This window comes from Ylistrum balloti, unplaced genomic scaffold (genome assembly GCF_031769215.1).
Source record: "Ylistrum balloti isolate Yb309-2 unplaced genomic scaffold, AGI_CSIRO_Ybal_v1 Utg370470, whole genome shotgun sequence".
Taxonomy (NCBI): Eukaryota; Metazoa; Mollusca; class Bivalvia; order Pectinida; family Pectinidae; genus Ylistrum; species Ylistrum balloti.
The window spans coordinates 367703-394390 of record NW_026782309.1 but is presented as its reverse complement, the minus strand read 5'-3'; the positions used below and the strand labels follow the sequence as shown (position 1 = coordinate 394390).

The 26688-nt window shown below is 35.4% G+C and overlaps 1 protein-coding gene across 1 annotated transcript in view; it reads left to right on the top strand.

Annotated features, from left to right (window-relative positions):
- The window catches only part of LOC132555323 (membrane-associated guanylate kinase, WW and PDZ domain-containing protein 2-like), a 77024-nt gene that overhangs the window by 18583 nt on the left and 31753 nt on the right, over positions 1 to 26688 (top strand). The window contains exons 6-7 of the mRNA XM_060219679.1: positions 13649 to 13666; positions 25299 to 25356. Of these exons, the coding sequence (XP_060075662.1) occupies positions 13649 to 13666; positions 25299 to 25356 (76 nt within the window). The remainder of the gene's footprint in view (positions 1 to 13648; positions 13667 to 25298; positions 25357 to 26688) is intronic.

The window sequence follows — 26688 nt, the reverse complement described above, 5'->3', positions numbered from 1 at the left end:
TACTTTCTTTCTTTGAACTCTTGGTGGTGGTTTTTGTTTCTCAGGAAGCTGAGAAATAGATCTGTTTCTGCTGTTGTGGTTTTGTCCCCAGGTATAATTACTCTGGATAGCATGTGACGGGTCTCCCATATGTTGTCAAGTGAGATAGCCACAAGTTACTACAAGAACACCATGCCTCAAAATGACCCGCAGCCGGGCATCGACAGGGTGATAAACCTGCAAATCTTTCAATTCAGAAATATAACTTGCACCTGTATATATGTACTGCCTATACAAGCTAGTTATTTGCACAAGGAACCATCATGTGTTTGGTATCGTCTTGATAAAAAAGAGATGGTCCTGAATGTAGAGTATTTCCTTAAACTGTTTCATGTCTGCATTCAGACTACAGACTTGAGATTGCCAGTGTATACTTTTTCATGTCTGCATTCAGGTTTTGTTTATTTAAGATGAAGATGACATTTTGCAGAGATTTGAGTGAAATATAATCATGTCAGAAATATGAGCTGTAGGAAAGATAACCCTCAATTAACACACTGGTAGTTAAGTGTCAAATAGATACAACAGACAACTGGCACATTCAGAGTAACCATACACTGAAACAAAATACGAATCTGTGATAAGGAAGGAAATAAAATAAAGTTTCAATTTCAGCAATTTGATGCTTTATTAGATTTCAAACTTACTTATAATTCATTCAAAGATAGAAAATAAGCATATCTTAATCAGATTAAAATTTGAAATTTTGATAAGTGATCTAAATTGATTCAGGAGTTTAGGATTAAAGATATTAGATAAAGGTAGATTTATGTATGTAGATATTGATATATTACAGTACGACAGGCATTGATTGGTTATATAGGATTGTACAGGGAGTTTATGAATTGTGTATGTAAATATATATATATTTGTGTTACATTTTGAGGAGTTTTACATTGAAAATTTATACCATGACAATATCTTGTACTATATAGTTGTTAAAATTTGGCAGGAATGATATTTCAGGGTTGTCCTGTTGTAGGTTTGGTCACAGATATTAAAATTTGTATGTCTATAAACTAGTGTCGATGCCTACAGACATTACAGATAACTCCCCTGTGAATGTTTCCGCCTACACAGTACTCGTCAATCACAGGATGTATAATTGATCTCACGAAGGTATAACTATCAGTGTTAAAGCTTGGAAGTTAACATATCTCAAAGTTTAAACAAATGAAATGTTTATATTTTAACAAATAGCTGTCAATCTTAGTAATGATAGGTGTTAAATATAAACAACATTTAATGTTAAATTGAAGAAAACAGTTTTAAATCTGTAATTGATTTCTTGATTCCCATATGTCCTAATGGTGCATCGGGATGTGGGTCAAGGAAATACCAAGAGAAACTAAGGTCTTTGGGCATTAAGGATAAACTTGGACAGAATGGACAATAGTTTATGTATTGGCATAAAGAAAGAAAATATACATGGCAATATAGAGAAAGCTTTTTATGATCAATGGATATTGTGAAGCTCTGTTTGCTACTAATATCTGTTTCATGCTTTATCATTGATCTTGTGATGGATTCTTGCAGTCATATCTTGTTTTCTGAATGTCAACAAGTTGATATATCGAGGCTGACTGTTGAAGTATTAACTAGAGTCGATGCCTATAGAGACAGGAAGCTGGTTGGTGCAGATATTGATGCACAATATTTATAACAGTGTTCAGTGATGCTGATAGTATGTTCTTTTTCTGGTTTTAATTTTATTTATGTTATGAACAAGGCAGCATGTGTTTGTTATTTAGATAAAATGAGATGTTGCTAGATTGACAGCACAGAACGTTGACTGAAACTTCTCCAAGGAATTTAATTTTTTTCTTTGAAAGGAGAGTTTTGGTTTTCTATGGTATTCATGCAGTACTGATCAGGTCACATATAAAACAGGTTCAATTATGATAAGCTGACCAACAGTACAGAAAGATTTCCCCATCATCCTGATGTTCTATCTGTTTGTCGTGAGACGTTACCTTCTGTGGTAGATCCTGATGTTCTATCTGTTTGTCGTGAGACGTTATCTTCTGTGGTAGATCCTGGTCTTGTATCTGTTTGTCGTGAGACGTTATCTTCTGTGGTAGATCCTGATCTTCTATCTGTTTGTCGTGAGACGTTATCTTCTGTGGTAGATCCTGATCTTCTATCTGTTTGTCGTGAGACGTTATCTTCTGTGGTAGATCCTGATGTTCTATCTGTTTGTCGTGAGACATTATCTTCTGTGGTAGATCCTGGTCTTCTATCTGTTTGTTGTGAGACGTTATCTTCTGTGGTAGATCCTGATCTTCTATCTGTTTGTCGTGAGACGTTATCTTCTGTGGTAGATCCTGATCTTCTATCTGTTTGTCGTGAGACGTTATCTTCTTTGGTAGATCCTGGTCTTCTATCTGTTTGTCGTGAGACATTATCTTCTGTGGTAGATCCTGGTCTTGTATCTGTTTGTCCTGAGACGTTATCTTCTGTGGTAGATCCTGGTCTTGTATCTGTTTGTCGTGAGACGTTATCTTCTGTGGTAGATCCTGATCTTCTATCTGTTTGTCGTGAGATGTTATCTTCTGTGGTAGATCCTGGTCTTGTATCTGTTTGTCGTGAGACGTTATCTTCTGTGGTAGATCCTGATCTTCTATCTGTTTGTCGTGAGACGTTATCTTCTGTGGTAGATCCTGGTCTTGTATCTGTTTGTCGTGAGACGTTATCTGATGTGGTGGGTTTTAATTGAATACAGATTCAATCTCCTTCTAACCTCATGCTAGATAGAATATCATTTTTTGCTCCATCAGAAGAGCTACGGACTGGTAAGGTGGAGGTGGCCGGTTCAATCCCTGGTGGAGGCATGGTTTTGATTTTTTGTCACACTCCAATATCTACATTTATAAGGAGGAACTGAAAAGATAGTAGGTGTACAGTTAGATTTATCGCTTGTTTCTGTATATGCTGTCTATATTTTGTTACCCAAATGTATCGGATAAAAACTCTTTATGTTGAAATTCAAACTATTGACTTAACTTTGTAATTGTTGCTCAAATTTGCAAAATCTGCTCATATTTGTCAGTTAATATGAAGGCCAATTACAGTTTGTAGTTGTTTATTTTTTGGATGATATTACCAGTTAGCTGAAAACCTGTGCGGAGGGAAAACCTGTGGATATCTACTGTATTAACATGGTCAGAACTGATGAAATGTTTTCTGACCAGAATCGACAGAGATTTAGTCACTGTTCTTCATTGTACCTCAATTTGTCAGATGCCTGCTGATAAAATTCCTACTACCAAGATATGTGCTGGCTCCATCTCTGGTAGATGTCCTGAAGATTTCTGTAAGGAGCCATATTTCTGACAGTTTTGTAGCTTTGGTGTATTCTAGTTATAGGCTTAGTCACTGGACACCATGCTTATCAGAACAGGGCAAAAGTGGTCTACATTGTGTGAAAGATAGTATTCTTTAGTGATGTTGAGCAAAAGTAACTTTTGTAGCTTTGAGGACAGTGAGGAAGAGAAATGGTCTCCTCATAAAGTTGAACATTTAGTCCTCTTGAGAGAAGAAGGATTGTATGGACAGGGACTGTTATGTTGTAGATTCTGCACAAAAATATAGATATCTAGCCACAGTGGAAAGCATCAAGATTATCTCTTTTCTGTGTAAAGAATAACTACAGCTTGTCATATCAGTCAAATGGAAAAGTAAGATATAGATTCTCTGTTGACCAGACAACATCCTTGTGTCAGGCTATGAGTGGTGGTAAGGGAGGGGCACTGATAATCCAGCTGTGTGTGGTACAAGTTTGCCTTTGTGTTTGTATGGTTGTGTGCTGCAGAGAGAATTGAGATGTGTTATCATGGTATTATCTCCCCTTACAAAAAGGGTCTGTCATGCTTCAGTAATAAAACCACTTCACCCAGGTTTCATTTCCAAGGAAAACAAAGTTAGAACTATGCCTTCTTAATCCTTATGATTTTTGGAAATTTCCTCATTTGAGATATCCATGCCCATTACAATCTCTCCCATTTTAGTTTCTATAAATGAGAAAATACATTTTAAATCAATTTTTTATTTCTATTTTATTCTCAAATCTTTGATGAAGTGTAGATAAGGAAAATGAATTACCAATGTGTGCCACTTTTATGACCCAGCTCCTGAAGTTAGAGCTCAAATGGTAGGTCAACCTTAATATTTTTATGTACAGACAGAAATTTGTGATGTGCTGATAAAAAAGTCTATGATTATCTGATGGTTGTAATATTACCCCAGTATCGTGTACACACTTGTAACAGTCTAGATATAGTCTGTGATGTAAACACCAAGAGACAAAGAAAGATTCCAACCTATTACCCTTTGTGTCTGGAGAGTTAAAACAGATGTGTGAACAAGACTTCACCACATTTCATAGTCATTTGTATAATTCAGAATATATGGATTTAGAATTTTTTATTCAAAGAGGAAGAAAGATTTACATAAAGATAGCCCACAAGTCCAAACACTTACAAACTTGTTAGCATTTCATGAATATAAAAAATTAAATAAACATTTGAGATTTAAACTTTGCTATGAATACAGATGTCTTGGTAAATGTTCTTTGGATAAAATTAAAATGTCAAGTGCCTTTGTGTTCCATGTTGCATCAATTTGAATATAATCTCACTGATAAATGTTGGATATGTCTCGACCCAGTTGATGTGTTTTATAAATTAGAATTATCAAGTCTGAACTGAGAGGAAGGCTCTGAATCACTGTTGAGTCAACTTTTTCATAGGCTTCTTGTAGATGAGATCATAGTACATTTTAAATTGACTCTCTCTGCTACGTGTTAGGTTGGGTCTGATGAGGTTGGGTGCTGATGATAATACAGTGTAAATCACTTGATTTAATGAACTTACTTCTTCAGACATATTTGTGAAGACATGAATGGTGATCTAGAAATTAATTTGTGATTGATGAGTTATTAGAGACATGGACTTTGCAAGAGTTCAATAGCGTTACCCGAAATACGATGAATATCATTGGGGTATTTTTGTACAAAAAGTTGTCAGGGATTTGAACTTACGATTGTCTGTTCTTGCATATTAACTTGCAAATAAATCCCATATGAAATATAACTGATTTGCAGTACTTGCCACCTGTCCCTTCATTTAAACGATGTTCATAGAACTTTATACACTCTCTCTATAATTGTATTTATGTGTAATAGAATCTGACACATTTTTAAAGTACCAGGGGTTTATCAAGAACATGTATGTTATTAAGTTAAATATTGTATCAGTATTGAACCATTGTACAACATGGTGCTGATATACAGAATATCTCTTGTTTCTGTATAACAAATGTATACATCAGGCTTTAGCCATGTGAAATGATAATTACTCAGAAATCTATAGTATTGATTATACACCAAGGGGAAAGTCTCTTTTTTGCATTTAAGCAAACATTTTATATAGCCTAACCTAATTTATTGTTGGGTATTTTCAATTACAGGAAGCACATTATTGAAAAGTCAGTCTACATTGAAATGTGGAGCTATATTTGTTATATAGGTAGAGTTGGTATTGTCCTGTAATCAGACATGTTTGGTACGGGTTATTGTGTGGATAAAGTTGTACCTGTATTGATCCAGAGTTACACAGCTATTTAGGTGTTGCTGCTCCATTGGTACTTGTCAATGGATCCATTACTATCGTCACGGCTGAGATATGGAAGACTGGTTATAGATGTCACAGCAGGGTTAATTCTCCTATTTCCATTCTCGTCAGAGTAATACTGAATCATTCTTATTTGAAGTCTCAATCTTTTAGCCTCTTGGATATACAAGAATTTCCTGTTTCACATCTTTGATCTTATTTATTGATCACAAGTCTGAATTGATGTTCAAACAGGTGAAACGCACACAAACATTGATTCTTATATACAAGGAAAACATTATAAATATGGAACTTTGAATTATTCAATGATTTTGTTGAATAAGGATATCAAATTTATTGTTATATGAACAGATGATGGTGGTGTTGTTTTTCCAGACATATATTGGCCTATCAGTACATTTTATTGATGATAAATGTAATGCTTTATGCCAAAAATAAGCTCATTTTCACCATACTTGTGCTTGATGTCTAATTCTGGTGAATTTGTGACAGTTGAAAGTATCTATCATTTTAGATGTAATCGTATCAGAGTGATTAAATTTCTAAGTTGTCCATGAGGTGGATATACAAATCTTTTGACTATGATGTCTTTTGATTTCTTTGTGAATTTACAGTTATCAAAAACTCTTTATTTCATTAAGGTGGCTTTTTCAAATATAACCTGCTGCCAAAATTAAAAGACATTCAACAGTCAGACATGAGGCAGAAAATCCAACCGCCTGATTGAACTATATTTATCAATGTATGAGGAATGTTGATTTAAAAATTACCTTGTTATGAAGTTAGATGGGTGCTGTAGTGCTACAGTAAGGACTGAATGTTGTGATAAAGAAACACATTAGTGTGATATACTACAGAATCTATTGAAACTAATAGTCACTCAAGACTGAAGATGGATTTTAAACGTTTGTAATAGGCTTTCACCGAAGCACGGAGTCTGTATGTAGCTAAAATTAGTACTAAACTGGAAGTGCACTTGAGACTTCACAGGTGCATTATGTTTGGTGTATGGTGAAAGATAGAAATGGTGACTTGACATCACATTGTTACAGGTTGTATAATAAAGGATGCTGAACAGTCATAGTTTATAGATCCGAAATAAAATCCACCACAGCCTCAGTGTTGTTCGTATAAAAAAAGTTACTAAAGGTGAGGTTTTGTGTTTATATATAATTGTTTGTATAAAGAAAGATTTTTATGTGAATTATTCCAAAACATGAACACTGTAGTACTCTTTACCTCTAGGCCCAGGGCACTGATATTGGACATGTAGTATGCTTGGATGAAGGGCTTATAAGTTTGTTCAAATGAATGATATTAACCTACTTTCAAGGTTGAGGGGTGAAATATGTCAAAAAGCATTATAACAACCCAATTTTCATGACCCTACATGCTGAGAGAAGTGATATGTAGTCAGTATCAAGCTGGGATGAAGGGCTACAAAGTGTGACCAAATGAATAACCTTTACCCACTTTGAAGGACAAAGGGGTCATATGTATCAAATATCCAAGATTCTGTAAGCTGCATGGCAGGTTAGCATTCCTGCTTATAGGGTCTCATGTACAGCAAGCTAGAATATGCAAGTAAATGTTAAAAAAAATTGTTACATATTCAAGGAAGTATTAGTTTACATTATATTCAAGAGCTTAAAAATAAAAAGTGATAGTTAACATTTTGGCAACATCTCTTTGTGTTCAATTAGTTTTTAGCTTTTTAAATTGTAGATTTAGGAACATAAATATCTAAGACATGTGTTGAACTTTACAAGTAGGATAGAATGCACAGCCATGTGTAAACCAGTGTCTCTCGATGAATATAGTTTTGGATGAATAAGACATTTTAAAAAACACATTTTATGAAAAAAACGACCTTGACTGACAGCACTGAAAAAGTGACAGGGAATTAAAGTGGAGTATAAGCGTGTTAAGTGTTTCAAATTCAAATGTCCAGCTGCCGCTGTTACTGTATTGGACTAGTAGAATAACATTCCCATTAAATATGAATAATCTTATTCTCATAGGTCCTGCTACCTTTCCTCCTTTACAGATATCAATAACAGGCTTGTTTGTCAGTAGCAAGTGACAGCTGTCTGTGCTGTAAGTCCTGCTCCCTTTACAAATGAAACATAACTTTAGAAAACCTTTAGAGACAAAATGTCATAAAATTATTACAGTAACTTGAGCATATGACATATTTATAAGGCCTGCAGGGTATATGTAAAATGACCTATCATTGGACAGGATCATTTATTGGAAAATAAGCAACTTATCTCTCAATTTCATATCAAAATACATCATATATAAGACTTGTGTTTAATACCCAATATTAGTCCACATGAGAATATTGCTGCATGCATGAAGGTGTTCATTACCAACTTTGCTAAAGGTGGTGATTTGGTTTAGAGTTAGTGTTGGTGTCCTTAGTAAGTGGGAGTTTTTTCTGACAGGTTTATAGTAACGACACAATTGGTACCTGTGATTAACAAATGGAATGTCTCACTGCTGTGTAGGAACCAATCACAAGGATAGAATCTTTTGTTCTGGACCGAGGTGTTAATTTACGATATTGCAGAGGTGTCAGGTACGGCATGAAGTGACCTCTAATTGTAACCTTGCATGCTGGCTAGCTGATGAAACAGTGACTACAACCACAGACTTATTACAGTGTAAGGCGATTTAATGGAATGAAGATTGGTAATGATAGTGAAGGCGAGGCACCAGTGCTAGAGCACAAAAAAAAGTCTTCATCATCAGACGTATTGAAAACTGGAATGTTGATTAGTATTCCCAACAACAAGGAGAGATTCACACCAAAGGGTAGATAATTTGTCACAAATGGTTTAAAAGACCCAGTTTTCAGAGTCAACATTCCTAATAATGATCAGGAATTTCAATTTTGCAGAAAATTGTTTCCTTTAAATTCCAGGTGGCTAACTATACAGAATTCAGGATCTAGTAATAGACATTTAACATACATTTGCAGCACTGCTTGATACCATGGGGGATTATTTCCCATAGGGAAGAAATTACTATTTTATCTTTACAAGAAATTAACTTTACTTTATCAGACATGAGGAGTTGATTAAAATGATGTGTACTTCAAAAAGTAGGATTACCTAGAATGTGACACGAGTGAAGAAGGAGTACTGTATATCAATTTGATGCTTTACTATAGTATACAGATGGTGGATTTTGTTTGCCTAAAGCACTGAAGGAGAAGAACCAGATTCGTTGGTGGTATACCAATACATATACATTACTATTCTGAACAGAAACCAATGATGGTCAGATGTACAATAGGTGATCCTTATTGAAAACAGCTGAGGGAGATTATGAGAATAATTTGTGAACTTGATAGGGTAATGTTTATACAGTAAAGGACTAGAAAACCAGAACAGAGCGATGGATTTAGCACATTTGGTTCCAGAAGTCTTGACCATAATGTAAATGCCAAAGGCAGGATCATGTCAAAGATCAAAAGTTCCATAATTCCTTTGGTCAGTTATTGGCAGAAAGTTTATATTTGGACTGGTCAGTCAGAGTTCAATGACAGTAAGGGCCATGTTTATGAAATATGAGAGATTTTGTTTAATCCAATTTAGATAAAAATGTTCATATGTGATCTGTGTATAATTGTAAAGTCACATGTGAAACAGGTACTTGTGAGATAAAAAATGTTGAAACCAGAGATAGTTAAATATTGGTTTGATTAGCTAGATCTATCCTCTGATATAGAGGAGTGTTCTTATACCAAATAAAACCCAATACACTATCATCTGTGTTCGATGAAACAGTAAACGATAGAGGGCTGGATTAATTAATTGAGATGGATAAAAAGACAGCATTAATTGACATATATAAACTACTCCTGTATTCCTATAGTATTACTTGGACATAATGTACTTGTGTTTTATACTGTATGTTTATACAGACGGTCCAACAATCCAATATAGACAAACTTAATTGTATATCAAATCAATATGACACGTTAGAGTGCGTTCTAGGTAACATATTGATGTTGATGTACATCAGAACTGACCAATACACATCCCTGTAGTCTCAACCGCGACCAAGCACACCACAGGTGTTATCAAATTTGTAAGGTAGTACTGTAAGTTTAATCCTATGTATATTTACCTGGGAGTTAATGGCAGACTTTATGGATTTGTATACACCTGTGCACTAATTGTTTAGCAAAACGATCGATTCCGGGTAGATATGTAATACAATGTAATGGGACATTATGTATACATTCAAATGAGATAAACATTGCCTGCTTGACTGATGAAGAATGGAGCGTAAACATTGTGTAAGAGATGAAGACGTGACTTTAAAGGGGTGGATTTTGACTAACTGGCTGTATTTGTGATCTTATCGACTATATATTGCAGCAGTTATACTGCTGGTGCAGAAAGTGTTTAAAGACTCCTCAGATTCATAGGGAGCAGTCAAACAGCAATCTGTATAAGGCTGTCCGTATTATATGTTGGATTATACGAATGTTTTACAAAAAAATCTAAGGAAGTTTACAAAATTTTGTTCTTTCATCATGACATTGAAAAAGTGAACTTGTGATTCTGTTGGAATGTGCTGGGGTAACAATAGAAAAAAGAAAATAGTTGGGAGTCTTAAGATTAGGATCAGGCAGCCCACCTGTCATAGTCGGTCTCACATGGTATCAGTCACACACCAGTAGATACTGCGAGGGCACCTTGACAGTCCTTTATGGCTAGCTAAGAGGATAACTAGAGCTAGTTAGAGGAGAATTAGCTGGAGCAGTAGGGGAGTGATATCCTTACACCTCCTTCATTGTACCTGTCAATGTTAGTGATAGTGGGAAGTTACTCAGTGTTAATATCACTCTTCTGAGGAATAGATTACCTAACTTGTATCACCTGTGTTACCATGGTGATGAGGAAATACACAGAATACATGTCATCTTTAATTCAACAAGTGTTTCCTGTCTCGAAGGACATTGCAACAAAAAGTGTTTTGAATTTGTGATATAAAACTGAAGCCATTTAGCTAATTTTGAAACAATGTTAAACTGTGTGTAATATATCTTATACTTGTTGATAGATTGGGAATTCTACAAAGGAAGATTTCATCAAAGCTGATGAAGTACAATACCTGTTGGAAACAAATTATAACAGCAAGTTATGCTCTTTCAATATTGGCCATATGTAGACTGAACATAGATTACAGAGTGAATATTTCAATGAAAGAATTATCAAAGACTGAAAATTACAAAGGAAATTTAAATACTAAAAGTTTTCTTTGTACGGAATCTAAATAATTCATCGATCGTGAATGTTTGTCAAAATCAGCTGGTATCGGAGGACACTATTCAGACTTGGAGGAATACACAATACACATGTTAACCAGTAAACTGTAAAGTGAGACACACTGTTTGTCTAGCTTCTGGGGTACTCCACTGCGAAACTCAAGTGGTACCAAAGTATCCCAATATGTGTAAAACAGCACATTGCCTTATTGACTTTCTTTGTGTTGAACACCCTATACGTTGACCTGGAGTCAAGAAGGCCCTCGGCAACAGATTATATGGCAGAGGACCTTGTCATTGACACTTAGCGTACTACCCTTGTCTGGAGAGGGTATGTAACTTCTCAAGTAGGGTTAATTCTCATTACAGCTTGCCAATATCGTTTCTCTGAAGAGGTTTAAATCTTGAAACTGCATGTGACCCATGTACTGTATACTGGAAATCAGAAGCTTGTGATGGATACTTAAAAATGTTTACGCTACAAATGTGATGAACGACATATAAAAAATGTGTAGAGAAGAAAACGGAGCGGGAGCGGATTTTGTTTGGAGTTAAGCACAAGACTTCTTGTTCTACACATTTATACACAATCTGGTCTGTAAAGTGGCATTCATACTTCATATATGATGAACAGACCTTGAAATGAAAGCATTTTCATGAGCAGAGAATTACATTTTTTTACCCGCTGAAAGAACTAGAGAGCTGTTTTATCTCTTTATTTCGAAGTAGGCTGTTTAATGCTGAGAGAAGTTTGGCATGGTGTTGACCTGCATCAAAGAACAATGTAAAATGTGATCTTTCTGAGGGAAGACTTTCTCTGTGTATCTGAAAGCTGGAGATAGGGGCTGGACCTTTGACAGAGCTGAGGTGTCTAGTGCTAATGTTATCGTGTAGAGTCTCACCACTCCTCCCTGACAAGGAACTGCTGGACTGTAGGGGAATTAGATTATCAAACAGCCTGCTGTAAAGCAGACTTGATGGCATTGTTTACTCTACAAAATCAGCTATTGTTTATATTTATCTGCTCTTGAAATTCTACTTTTAAAGGACTAACAATCAGGATTCTGTAAAATCAACTTGTTTGGATTTTGTGAAATAGACTTTACCATCTTCTGTTACCAGGAGTTACAAACCGGTACCAGTACTATCAGTCAGAGTTCTGTGTAAAAGACATGAGAGATAACATGGATTGTATAGTCCTGGGTGTCTTCTTGTTACTCAATAATTTCTACATGTAGTAGAGACTGGTAGATGAGAGACATTGAGGAAAAAAAAAATTGGAAGAAATTGGAGATTTCAGTTGGAATAACTTAATCAGACAAATAACATTTTCATCAGAATTCTGTTTTAGAATAACTTCATCAATGTATTATCCTTCATGTATCAGATAAGGTCATTGTGACGTATCAACTAGACCGATGTAAACACCATGTAGAGGTTAGGTTATCAGGATATGTATTCATCATTGGTGAAAATACATTCAATTTATTAGCTGGACGTGTTGATGACTAGTCACTTCTACAGGAGCAGCAGAATTATTGTCCATCGAACTGGAACATTAGTCGCATTGGTATTTCTCGGGGAGCTTCATAGCTGAAAAGTGATTGGATATATAAATGTGGCACGACTGCAAAATATTGTATCCTAGAGATTATACTGGACAGTGAATTCATTCCCTTCGGAAAAAAACTTACATGTGATTCTGTGATAAAACAAAAATCTGAGTTTTATTTAATTGCACTGACTGGCTTCATTTTTGCATTTTTCTAATTACAAATATCATACAGCTCTAGTGGCAGAAAAACATTTCTTGATAATGTTGAATCATTCAGTTTTTGAAGTTGTTGAAATTGGAGCTGAAGTTTAACATATGTCACATTCAGTCATATGTTCTGTAATTGTACATTGGATACTGCAGCACTGATATAATTTTGGGTAATTTGATAACTCAGAATATCAGGTTTTTTCCTTGTCCTTGGATGACTTATGAGAGGAAAGAGATTTATTTTTAAATGATCGGATATGAATCTATGGCACAGCTGTTGATCACAGATAGACTGGTGAAGTGATGTTATGTCACATGCTGTAGTACTGTGCAGAGTACATGTCTGTCTGTCAACGTCTCCTCACTTGACGCTCAGACAACAAAAAAAACCTTCCAAGTGTCATCGACAGATGGGGTGCATGACCTCTGGGTGCAGCAGCATTACGACCTAGTCTTACCCTGGAGGAGCTATTGTAGCATAGCACCAGTCAACAGCTGAGGGGTGTAGACACCAGTCACACATTCCCCCTTAGGCTCAGCATCATCTGGACAACTTATAGCAATGCCAATGCTACTGGGGAGTCCTGTGTCATTACATCTGTTGATATTTTCTCACATTCTTAATGGAAAGATAAAACACGAAACTGCGTGAAGCATTTATCATCTCCAGATACCATGGGATTTCTGTGAATCTATCAATTGTCACAGAGAGTGTAATTCTTTACTCTGAACATTTGGACCTTTGAATACCTGAACCAAGGAATGATAAAATGGAACACAATGTCAGATAGCTCAGAAATTCCTGGAGATTTTACATTGATTGGACTTGACGTGGAGTGTATGGTTTGATATAGTTGGTGACTGTTTTCTTGATGTCCCTGCTTTATGGAATTTACCAAGATAAGTATGTGATCTTCTTTGTCTTGTTAGTGAAACAGAAACTAAAAGGTACTTCCCTGGGTAGTGATATTTCATCGGTGACAACATAGCTACTGTTAGCTTTCATCCTGGATGTGTTTATTTTGGAATTCATTTCAACAAATGCAAATGATATTGTGTTGATTGAAGATTGGATAATAACAAAAACTGACCTAAATGTGAAGGATTCTGTGCTCTATAAATAGGTGTAGTAAATCCTCAGTGACTGTAATAACATTGTGGCCCATGTGATGTATGGATCTGCTGTTATAATAATATTTACAGAGTGTAACATCAGTATTGTGTAACTAGGAATGTATTCATCAGACTCATCACTCAGGTAAAACAACAAACGTATCCAACCTCAGACAGAAACAATAGGCCTATCTCAACATGTGTTAGTGATGTTCTGGATGATTGGTGGGCAATTGGTCACACTTGCTCCCTAACAGTCACTGTTAGATACACAGAACCAAAAAACTCTCGCCACCAGGACCCTGGGCCACAGATTCCAGGCTCCTGGGGTCACATAATAGCCACCACAGCTGGCCACTGTGGCTCAGTAGTGTTATAATGTGATGATGATTGATTGTGTTACAGTTAATAGGTGTACAAGTTCAAATTAATTGTGTTGATGGTGAGAGGGAACCTCCCAGTGTGATTTACTGTGTGTACCAGTGGTACATTAGCAGTGTAGTATTTTAAACATATTTTGTGATAAGGGATTTACAAACGGTAGATTATAAGATTAGTGTGTGTTGCTAATCTTGTTAATTTATCATTGGATTAAGTAATTAGTGTGCAGAAGATAATCTTGCTATTGCTTGGTGGATTATATATAAGAGAAATAGAGATTTTGGTGACATGGTTATGAATTGGACTGAAGAAATGTTTACCTGACATATTTGTACCTTTATTAATATAGTATTTATGTGTAATTGGAAAGACAAAGGCAGGAGGATATTTATGACAGTTCCTGATCAGAGGGTTGTAGCCGAAACCATCACTAAGCCAATATGGTGCTCCTACAGGGTGTATCCAACGCTACCCTGTCCAGTAGTAAAACATCTATAAATAGCAATGTGTCTGATATGTCCAAATCAAGTACTCTGACCAGAGACACTAATGTGTCTGATATGTCCAAATCCAGTGCACTGACCAAAGACACAAGTGTTTTTGACATGTCGAAGTCTGGCACCCTAACCAAGGGTACGTCAGCTCTCAGCGTATCAGACAGTCCTAAAACCAATACATTGACCAAAGGTCAAGGTCAAGGACATAAGTGTGATAAGAAGGATCTCAGTAAGAACTGCAAATGCCAGGTCATCTTTCGGCAGTGCAAAGGTAAGTATTTTTCAAATATTTTAAAGGTGTACCTGTGTTTTCATGTTCTTTTATTATCTTATTTTTGTTTTTCTTTTTTGGTAACATGTTTGATTCAAATTATGCTTGTGACATACTGCTCACGTGAGATATTTGAACTTTGACCTTGTTTTGAATATTTGATAATCAAAATCATAGTGCAATTGTATACTTCCAGGGGAGATCTTGATGAAATACATAGGATGAAACATGAACTATAACCTTCACTCATCTTGTTTTAGGCCTTGCTCGACTTTTGTGTGAAGATAGTGATGTTTAATTACTCGGACCATAAATTGTAACATTCTCATGATACTATCTATATTTCCTGTGAATTTGGATGATCTTTGTAAGCAGCATGTTCCATTTCTGACCTTGAACTTTGACACTGACATGTTTAGTGGTGATGAAGGTCTTTATCTGAGGTTTAAGTTTATCAGGTAACGTGCTATGACGTCAGGAAAGTTATCTGTCTTAACATGTGTTATGACGTCTATGTGATAGCTGCCTCTGTTATATAACACTTGATAGCACACCTGCTGAAAGAAAATTGTGAAAATCAAGGTTTGGAATTAGATTAAACTTTTTTGTATGTTTTTCTGTTCCTAATGTTTGTAATTTGATGATGGTCAACTTATCTTTTGATAAACAAAGATAAAAAACTAATATAAAAACCTGAAGTGCTTGTAAATAAAGGAACCCTAAGTGAAAGACCTACATGTAATTCTGTTATGAAAACAAAACTTTTTTTGTTTTACGTATATTTTAAGCAGAAACTGCAAAATCCACCAATGCATCAACACTTGTAGTGCAATTTTAAAGATAAAATAGACATATATTCTAAGCTACACACTTCAGTCTGTAAATAAAATATGCATATTGTAGAGAAAATTTAATTCTTGCAAAAGCGTGACATGTGCCAGTGAATTTAACACTGATAACTCAAGGGTACTACAGCGAGATTTATATTGGCTGATTAATGTCATGGATATTTGTACAAGCTTGGTAACTTCATTGTACATAAACCTATCAAATTGTTCATCTGTGGATTCTAGCAACTGACTTCATCTTCTCGCTTGGGGCTCAGAAATTATTCTTCATAATATCTTTTCCAATTATGTTACTGATACAAAGTCCTGTTTCATGTGTGTGTTGAAGTGGAATGGAGCCGTTATACCATATCTCTTCCTGTGCCCTGTAAATTGGTAGATAGATGCTTAATTTGTAATCCCAAGTTTAGTTTTGGTACTACAATTTGAAAAGCTTTACCTTTTTTTTATATAATAATGAGTACAGGAAAAACAGATATGTTGGTCTTTCTTTTTGAGGTAATTGATACTTCTCATTAATAAAACATGCTTATATGAATTTTTTTTAGTCATTAATATACACACACACATGTATAACAGAGAGTTTTTGATCCAACAGCTGTCTAGACTTGGCTTCATTGTACACATCTTTGTTTCATGTAGGTATACTCCAAAGTATCCGATTTTAGGACTCCAGTGTTTATTATTGTCAAACAGGAACAGATATTTATAACAAAGCTTTGTTCCATGGCCATAAAAACTAAATTTAATGTTAGAAGAAAGCACAACTTGCTTTTGTGAGTTTATTGTTCTTGGAAGCAATTGGTGTTCTGATGTTCTTAGATATGTTTCTAATATTCATGTGGAGATACATCGTGCAGTGATGAGCAATTTTAATTCTTCAATGCTGTCAAGGGAGTTAACTCTGACAGACTTACTTAAGAACTGACATTTCTACAATAGTTTTATGGTTTTCCTTGAGGAGTACAGCACTTCACTTGTGATTAAATTGTATTTAAAATATTAGTTTGCTTCATATTTCTATATTGAAGTATCCAGGTTATTAAAATGTATACAATTCTTTCATGTGTAAATGGTTTTAATTAAGTAGTAGCTAAATCCTTTATCCTAAAGAATACTTGTTAGTGTATTTCTAGATATTACATGAACGTTCCTTCATGAAGAGTATTATTTCCTTTTTTTTTGGCCCTGAAATATCTTGGTATATACATGTTGCAGGATCACTGACCTAGTGTAATATTAATTGCTTCACAGTTTCCCTGTGACAATTCAAGTGTGTGTTGAACATATCTGTATAGATATTATTTATCTGTACATTCTGAGTCTAAATGTCAACGAACATTCAAATATTTGAGCATGGGTTTGGTAGGGTGGTATTTGAATATATTCATTTGAACTATTATTAATTATCAACGTTTGGAAGATAGCTAAATCCATCCATTCTCTGTTGACTAAGTAAGTTTTTATCCTTAAGAGATTTTTGTCCTCTAAAACATCAAGATATAACTATGCCTATATAATTCAACATGACATAAATTAGCCTACTGTCAGCTCAGGGCCTGATGTCCCCCCTATCCAAGTATGTGAGCTCAGGGCCTGATGTCCCCCCTATCCAAGTATGTGAGCTCAGGGCCTGATGTCCCCCCTATCCAAGTATGTGAGCTCAGGGCCTGATGTCCCCCCTATCCAAGTATGTGAGCTCAGGGCCTGATGTCCCCCCTATCCAAGTATGTGAGCTCAGGGCCTGATGTCCCCCCTATCCAAGTATGTGAGCTCAGGGCCTGATGTCCCCCCTATCCAAGTATGTGAGCTCAGGGCCTGATGTTCCCCCTATCCAAGTATGTGAGCTCAGGGCCTGATGTCCCCCCTATCCAAGTATGTGAGCTCAGGGCCTGATGTCCCCCCTATCCAAGTATGTCAGCTCAGGGCCTGATGTCCCCCCTATCCAAGTATGTGAGCTCAGGGCCTGATGTCCCCCCTATCCAAGTATGTGAGCTCAGGGCCTGATGTCCCCCCTATCCAAGTATGTGAGCTCAGGGCCTGATGTCCCCCCTATCCAAGTATGTGAGCTCAGGGCCTGATGTCCCCCCTATCCAAGTATGTGAGCTCAGGGCCTGATGTCCCCCCTATCCAAGTATGTCAGCTCAGGGCCTGATGTTCCCCCTATCCAAGTATGTCAGCTCAGGGCCTGATGTCCCCCCTATCCAAGTATGTGAGCTCAGGGCCTGATGTCCCCCCTATCCATGTATGTCAGCTCAGGGCCTGATGTCCCCCCTATCCAAGTATGTCAGCTCAGGGTCTAATGTCCCCCCTATCCAAGTATGTCAGCTCAGGGCCTGATGTCCCCCCTATCCAAGTATGTCAGCCAGGGCCTGATGTTCCCCCTATCCAAGTATGTCAGCTCAGGGCCTGATGTCCCCCCTATCCAGGTATGTTTCACACCCCATGCGTGTGGAACAACAAAGATCAAAGCACAGTCCAGTGGTAGTAATTATAAAATAACAGTTAAATGTTCAATGACATTGTCCTAAAGACATTTTAATAGCCACAATGACGACAAGTACTTCAGGAATGATGATGACAATGTTGACACACTAGAGAAAAGTTCTTTCAACAAAAAGATTTGTTGTATGAGGAATCATTCAACATTTCATTAACATTTAGCTCTACTTCTTGTTGTTCTGGGTCTAATAGCACAGGCCACCATTGTACCAGATGTGGATTTAGGGTTATTTTTGTATATTTGTGAATAGTGAAACAATTTATGTTTTGATGTGCTGTGATGATTATTCTATTGAATAAGTCATTTGTATGTTTTAAAAACAATTCTTTCTTTCGGAGTTTTAGAATATGAGAGGATATATATGTGTCTTCATATCTTACCATTTTCTTTGTTATTTTTGCATTTTTAAAACCTAAGTTCATAAGCCAGAGAAATGGATCTAGAAATTGATCTTATTTAGTCATACTAGCTTTTCTGTTAAACTAGTTGAGTGCTATGGTCATCATATTAAAAAAAAAAAAAAAACCACTGCAGACATGCTTTTGTTCTGTATTGGTCAATCTTTACCAGTACACTGAGTGTTGAACGACTGTCTTCTTAAAGTTGCATAACATATGGAATATGAAAAAGAATATTCAAATATTTCTTTCTATCAAGCTAATATCCTTTGTCATTATACGTGTACAAAAGACTTTGATAACTGCTTACTGGAAACTTGTGTGCTGACTCTGACTGTTGTAATTGAAATCTGAAGCCCACCTTGCCATGAGAGTATCATAATCTGAAACATGTACAATACACTTCCTCACGCAAATAGTTAGTTTTGTTACAGGTGTATCTTATATAGTGCAGCGTCTTGGTTATTTTGGTGTTACATACAGTCAGGTTTAGCATGTGTAAATATAGATTATAGATTAGGTACAAAAGGAAAAATCCATCTAGATCATTAAATATCGTGGTAATTCTATATCAGGTTTGTTCATAATATTGTCTGTTTTACTGAGGTACAGCAAGCATTTCCATCCTTAGTTGCTCTAGATTGGGTTACTTGGTAAAGCTGCGAGGAACCTATACAGGCCTTTCTGTGTTGATGTAGGCAGGCTCCCTCCCCACTAACACAAACTGACAGATCCGAGCTGTTTTTACACAGCAATATTTATATCTGACATACACAGATAGCTCTGTATCTCCCCTCATTATCCCCAGAATCTTCACAAACCTCCATCTTGGATTTACTTTGAATTTGCTTTGTGAGCTCACAAGTTGAAAGGTTGGGGCTATTTAAGGCCACACTGACTTGTCCATCAACAGTAAGTATATTTATTATCTATATACTGGCCCATCACCTCTGAAAGTCAATAGGAGTACCAGATAGAATGTGTTTGTTTTAAAAAGTTGATGAAGATGTATCCTTGGTGTTTCTACCAGTGTCAATGGCCTTGAGTATACTGTTGTATCTGATAACAAGGGAACATTTTGGTTTCAGAACTAGTCTAATTAGATGTAGACACAAGTATATCAGTGTATCTAGATGTAAATTCCTGTTTTGTTTTAAATCATGCCCTATTAGTTGAAACACTACATTGAAGATAGTAGTGTACAAGAATTGCTTATCAGTTTAACAAATACTGCTTGAGGAGTACGTGGTCATCATATGACTTATAGAGTCAGACTTTTGTATTTCAAGTCATAACTTTTCAACATTATATATGTTGTTTTATTTATTTTCATGTGCCCCCCCACCTCCCCCTAATAATTTTTTTTTTGTGGGGGGGAGGGGGTGGGGAAGGGGATATATAGCATTGCCCATGTCCGTCTTCTGCATTGCATCATGTCCCAATTCATTGAAAACACCTAGCATCGTCTGGTCAAAATTATGCAAAGGTCAATTTTCAGTGCATGGTTAACGATATCAACATCAAAGTGGTTGTATAAATTTATAGAATACTGATTCACTTGGCAGCAGTGGCATGTATGTCTTACAGACATTTTCTAGTTTTCTGTTTCAGAACACTCTTCTGTAAATTTTTTATGTTTTCTTCAGTAATATTTGTTGCTTTATTTTGGCAAATAATCTCTCTACAAGTTACAATGTAAATATCATTCATTTGCCTGTACAAGAGTCCATTAAATATTTCAGCATCAGTTGATGGTCACTCAGCTTTTTTGACTTAAAGTTACCAACTTTCTTTGACTGAAAGTATGCCCAGTATTCACTCAAAGCTACATAGCTTTCTGGCTTACAGTCAGTGACTCGGCTCAGAGTGTACTTACAACCCTTTCTGTTAAATGTTACCCGGAGTTGTTGGACTCAAAGTTTACCCAGCTTCTGCACTTGACCATATTGCATAGATTACCACATCAATGATATCACTGCTTTTCATAAGCATTCACATACTTTTTGCACTTAACTATGTCACTTTTTTTTAAAATTCTGAATGTTTTTTCCTACTCCTGTAAGCATGAAAACCATAGAGAACTGAACTTTTATAACAAAACATGTACAACTGACCATTCTTTAGGTTTAAAAAGTTGACTTGATGTGAAAAGAATTCCACTCAAAAAGTAGAATCTTTTGGGATATTCCCTGATATGTAGAGAGTGCAACCAAGTGTTTTGATTCAGAAGCATGTATACTCTATATATGTGCTCTATTGCTCCAAGTTCACGTAACATCTGGTTACTTAATTAATAGAAATCTTGCACCTGTTTTACACTTACTCATCTTGTAGCCTCCTGGTGTATAACTTTCCTCTGACCTCATGCTATGTGTTATACATAGAAACTGTCATTAGATATACTTAAGGCTAGGCTTCTTTAAAACTGACTGCCTAAAAATACAAAATTTTTGTTTGTTCCAATTTTATTTTTTTCATCATTTGTTGTTTACTGTTAACTTTACTTTCTTTAAATTTTGATCACTAAATGTCTCCATTTGTAAGGAAACTGGAATCATGTTGCACCTTTGCCAATCACTTAGGTTTGGTAACCCTTTGCCCATCACTTAATTAAACCACTGAAGTTTTCAGTCCATTTGTAAGTTAAATAGGTGTGGTTACCTGTTGTAAGTCTCTGGAGTTTTCATTTCATTATAAGTTAACCAGACTTGTGTACCCATTGTAAGTTTTCATTTCATTATAAGTTTACCAGACTTGTTTATCAGTTGTAAGTCTCTGGAGTGTTCATTTCATTATAAGTTAACCTGACTTGTTTATCTGTTGTAAGTCTCTAGAGTTTTCATTTCATTATAAGTTAACCTGACTTGTTTATCAGTTGTAAGTCTCTAGAGTTTTCATTTCATTATAAGTTAACCTGACTTGTTTATCAGTTGTAAGTCTCTAGAGTTTTCATTTCATTATAAGTTAACCTGACTTGTTTATCTGTTGTAAGTCTCTAGAGTTTTCATTTCATTATAAGTTAACCAGACTTACCCATCGTTACTGGAGTCTCAGCTAGCCTGTTTGTGATGGTGCATTTTGATAGAAGTTTAGATGTGTTTGATCCCATTCCTGTTGGATGGTTAAAAATTGTATAAGATGTGCAGTATGTGTATGACGCACACAATCTTAATCTGATAGGTCTCTGATACTTTCTTTGCTGTTCTCTCATATAGTTATATTTTCAGGCTCTATTGAAGTTTTGACGTAGCTACACACTTGTTGTTTGTTCTCAGTATTTCAGAAGTTGTCTAGTGCTCTTTGTTGAACTTTGTTGAAATTTTTATGCTGATAATGGACCTTCGATTTCTATATAAATCAAACATAGAGAGCAAATTAATCCATTTGTGAAGGCCATTACACCTTTATACAATCATATTTTTTCATAATTATGAAAAATTCTATGAAGACTAAAAAGGTTTTAGTAAATTTTACCATGGTATTCCACTTCCACTACATATATTCTATATTCCATTAAGAAGATGTTAATATATTTTACCATGGTATTCCATTCATTAGAAGGTTTTATTAAATTTAATGCCACTCATATTTCCTTCATTAGAAGGTTTTAGTCAATTTTTCACCACAGTATTCCATTCATTAGAAGGTTTAGTAAAGTTACCATGGTATTCCATTCAGCAGGTTTAGTAAAGTTACCATGGTATTCCATTCAGCAGGTTTAGTAAAGTTACCATGGTATTCCATTCAGAAGGTTTAGTAAAGTTACCATGGTATTCCATTCATTAGAAGGTTTAGTAAAGTTACCATGGTATTCCATTCATTAGAAGGTTTAGTAAAGTTACCATGGTATTCCATTCAGAAGATTTTAGTAAAGTTGCCATGGTATTCCATTCATTAGAAGGTTTAGTAAAGTTACCATGGTATTCCATTCAGAAGATATTAGTAAATCTTACCATTTCCTAGATCCTCATATTGTTTGGAAGTCTACGTTGCTTTAATCTGTGAATTAAATGTTTAGAAGTTATTTGGATTAAATTTTTGTAGTTATCAAGGGGTCATTACTTGCTTGAATGAATTCTATCTAATTTTCTTTTGATATTAATTAAGGTATAATGGGTGGTACATGTAGTGGAGTTTATGAAATGTGACTGATCTATATAATTACACTAGATCCCTCTCCAAATTATGTTGTCGTGGTACAGACGCTGTTGAATTAGTGTTTTGGCAGAGTACACAGAGGTCTTATGTTACCAAGTTGCTCGTGTATATTAAGAGACAGCCTTTAGTCTAAGTTAAAATAGTGTTCTTTCTATTTTGTTAGGGTAAATATTCATTGTGAAAAAGGTACAAAGTTCCTGTCCTTACCTTGTACTGTGGTGTTTAAATTTTACGTCATTGTTTTGCAGACATCATGGGATGTTAAAAATCAGAAAAAAATACTGAAGAAATTAACATTTATGATGTAATGATGATCCGAGATAGTTGTAATTGATTTGGAAGGCTGTTAATTTGCATCATAAGAATGTAGATATGGTGCAAGAATTACATAGTGACACTCAGATATATTGAAAAACTATTTTATTCAAAATTAAACAGAATTTCTATTTTTAAGCCTTCTTTGTATTTATATATTGGTAAATTTGAAATACCACTTTGATTGATTGAAAGGTGAAGACTGGCCTTAAGCAATGATAGGTTATTGCTTTTTCATATTCTTTAATTTGAAAACTTCTGTGATCAAACTTTGAATCATTTGAATTAATATTCTGAGAAACGATTCAACCTCTTGTGAAGATCCAAAGTGTGTGGTTCAAAGCTTCCTTACCCTTAGTGATTTGTGTTTCTTAAAAAGTTGAAAAGCAAACTGTTCTGTGATATTGTGGTTGTGTCCTTGGGCAAGACACTTTTAACCCAATAGTGTTGGATGGCTTGTGATGGGCCTCTTGTATGTTGTTCATGGAGGTAGCCAACAGCTACTACAAGGAGTCTCAGTCTAAAATTGGATTCCAAATTTGAAATTTAAGATTGGGAATAAACTATCGTGATAGAATGAATGAAGTGTTAGGTAATAGCGAGGTGAAGAGATGAAAAAGTGAATATTTTCCAAGTTTCGGAGATATTTTATTGAAATGAAAATTGCTCATGATGTTAAAAAAATCACAAGAAGGCATTGATGACTAGGAACAATGTAATTTTGATGTTCCACAATTGTTTATGTGTGCTTGAGTGCTTTTGGCCGCAAAGGGTTCTGAATCACAAATGCAAAAACAAAACCTTGTGATGAAATTCTACATTTATGAGTATGTAGCATTCCCCTCCTGCCCCTCCTTTTGTCACGTATGATAAATTCAGTTTATTTTCCTTAAAATGTGAATGTCCTAAAAGTGAGCGAGAACATTTTTATGTTTTGTGTATGCTTGTGAATATGTTTAATTTTGTCACCACTTTTAATTGGTCATTGCTGAAAATGTGTTGATTTGAAACATATAACAGGGTTCAACTGTATGTGTAGAGACTCTCCAAGATATGTCTTTGTTAAGTCAACAGATGTACGTTCAGGGGTTCCCAGCTGTTTATATGTTATATGATGTTTAGCTCCTTTAGTTTGACCCCCAGAGGAACTTTCAGAACAGATCAGGTCACTCGCTCACAAACACAAGCATTCCAAAATGTGTTACTCCTTTCTTTTGTCTTAAAGATGATTATATCAGAAATGAAGTGTGTCGTTAGCTGGAAATGTCTCGTTGATCCCCCCTTAGTTACGAGTCCAGATATATTTTCCTGCAGTCCTCCCCCTTCTTGTCTGACTCCCAACGCTAATGGTCTCACATTCTCAACTCCACACCTCATAATCAGGTTCTGGACCAACTGGCAGCAGAAAACAACAGACGATTTGGTGATACCATCTGGGAGATGTGTAGTTTTAGCTAGATACATGTACACAAAACCCTTATTTTGTCCAAAAGCAATGGAGATAACATAAATACAGCTGATCTTTTCTTGTTACAAATGGTAGTTATTTATACAGCTGGTATTACATTTATTAGGAACTTTTACAGAATGGGTATTGAATTTTTACATGGCTGTTTTTAAGGTCTTCATTTGACCTTCATGTAATGATATAGATGAAGATATGTTTTGTTTATTGACAGAGTTGCATGTTTCTTCAAATGCGTAACAATTTCATTTCTGTTAAAAATGGAAATGATGGTCTGATAAATTTTTTTTTTATAATCATCTGCCATTAATGAGAGAAACATTGAATAAACTATTGATTGATTGAATTCTTAACCTGCCACGGGGTAGGTTGATTTGAGGATAACTGCACACTGATGCATATATATACACATACTAACACTATATGCCCCTACTGGTGAGACTGAGGGAGGGCAGATGCTCAATATATTCTGGCTGTACTGCTGGCCTCATCTTCGTCAGCAGTAGCGCATATAAACAAACAGGCTTCCTACAGTTTTGTAAATAAGTGTGAATGGTTCATGTACGAGAAAGAAGGCATGATTACATGATTCAGATATAGCTCTAACCAATCGCCATCTTGTATTTTACAGAATTGCCATTTGGATGGGAGAAAGTTGAGGATCCACATTTTGGAACATATTTTATTGAGTAAGTAAACAATTTTTTTTTCTCTGTAGAACTTTAGCAGTGTCTTTTATCTATATATACATGTAATATTTGTAGAAATGAAATAACATCAACAAAGTAGACATCTAACTAGCTACCGGTAATTAATTTCTTCTTCATATAATGAGTTGTGTTATATCAGTACATAAAAAGTATTTGCAAGTCTATCTCCGTTGTAGAGTTTACTTGCTTTGTGTGTGGATAACTAAATGGTCCAAGTGTTCTGTACTATATCAGTGATACTTATCATTATACAAGACTGGTGATCAGATATTATATTAAGTGCTGTACAGACTGTGACATGGGCTCCTGAATAGTTTATGATCTACGTATGGTGAAAATAGTAAATCTTTTTATCATCTGTGACTTGTCAGCAGCATAAAAACTCCAAAACTTGGTCCCTGATATAATCTGCTGATGTTGTTTGTTTCAACACACATGTATAATAGTGGAGGAAGGTATTAGGCTAATATCACCGTTTCTACCACTGATGTTCTTTGTGATAGATAACTTTTGTAATCTCTGTAGCAATATCATCACAATTCTTGTATCAACATTGTGTAAGCATCTCTTGTATTTCCATAGCTCAGGTATTGCAAACCTTCAGTGTATAATATTCGAAATGAAAGTTTTAAAAGTAATCTTTTATCTTTCTCATTATAATTCAAAATTTTAATGATTTTGAGAATGCACAGAATTCTTTTTATGTCCTTGCCACATGATCCAGAGAGGAGGCAGTGCATATGACGTCCATCCTGTCTGTTCCACATCATTGTCACATATCTTGTGAACTTCTCAACAGATTTGATTCCTATTTGCCCCCATAATACCAAAACATCAAGGTCTATCCCTTATCATATCATATGTGGTCGTCAGGCAAGGTTAAAGGTTCAAAGGTCACATCTAACAACTTCTGCAAATTTATCAAACAATGATACCCATATACAATGATTGAGAACAGAGAATAGTTGTCTGAATTTGGTGGTAAGCTAATTAGCTAGTCAACAACTGGGATCCAGAACTATATTTCCAGAGGCCCTGATTTACATTATAAGAAAAAGAAGTGTGATGAGATATACTTAAATATTGGATTTCCTAGATTAATCATAACGTTTCTGATAACTATAATGTCTCCCGTAACTGTAATATCTGTAACTATGATATCTCCTGTAACTTTAATATTTCCTTAACTATAACATTTCCTTAAATCAGGAAGGATTAATCTCAAGAGGCTAGAGGCAGGTTCTTCAATCTTGTATGAGATAGTATGTTTAGCCTGTTGAGATTGATCCTTCCTGATTTAAGCTCACCCTT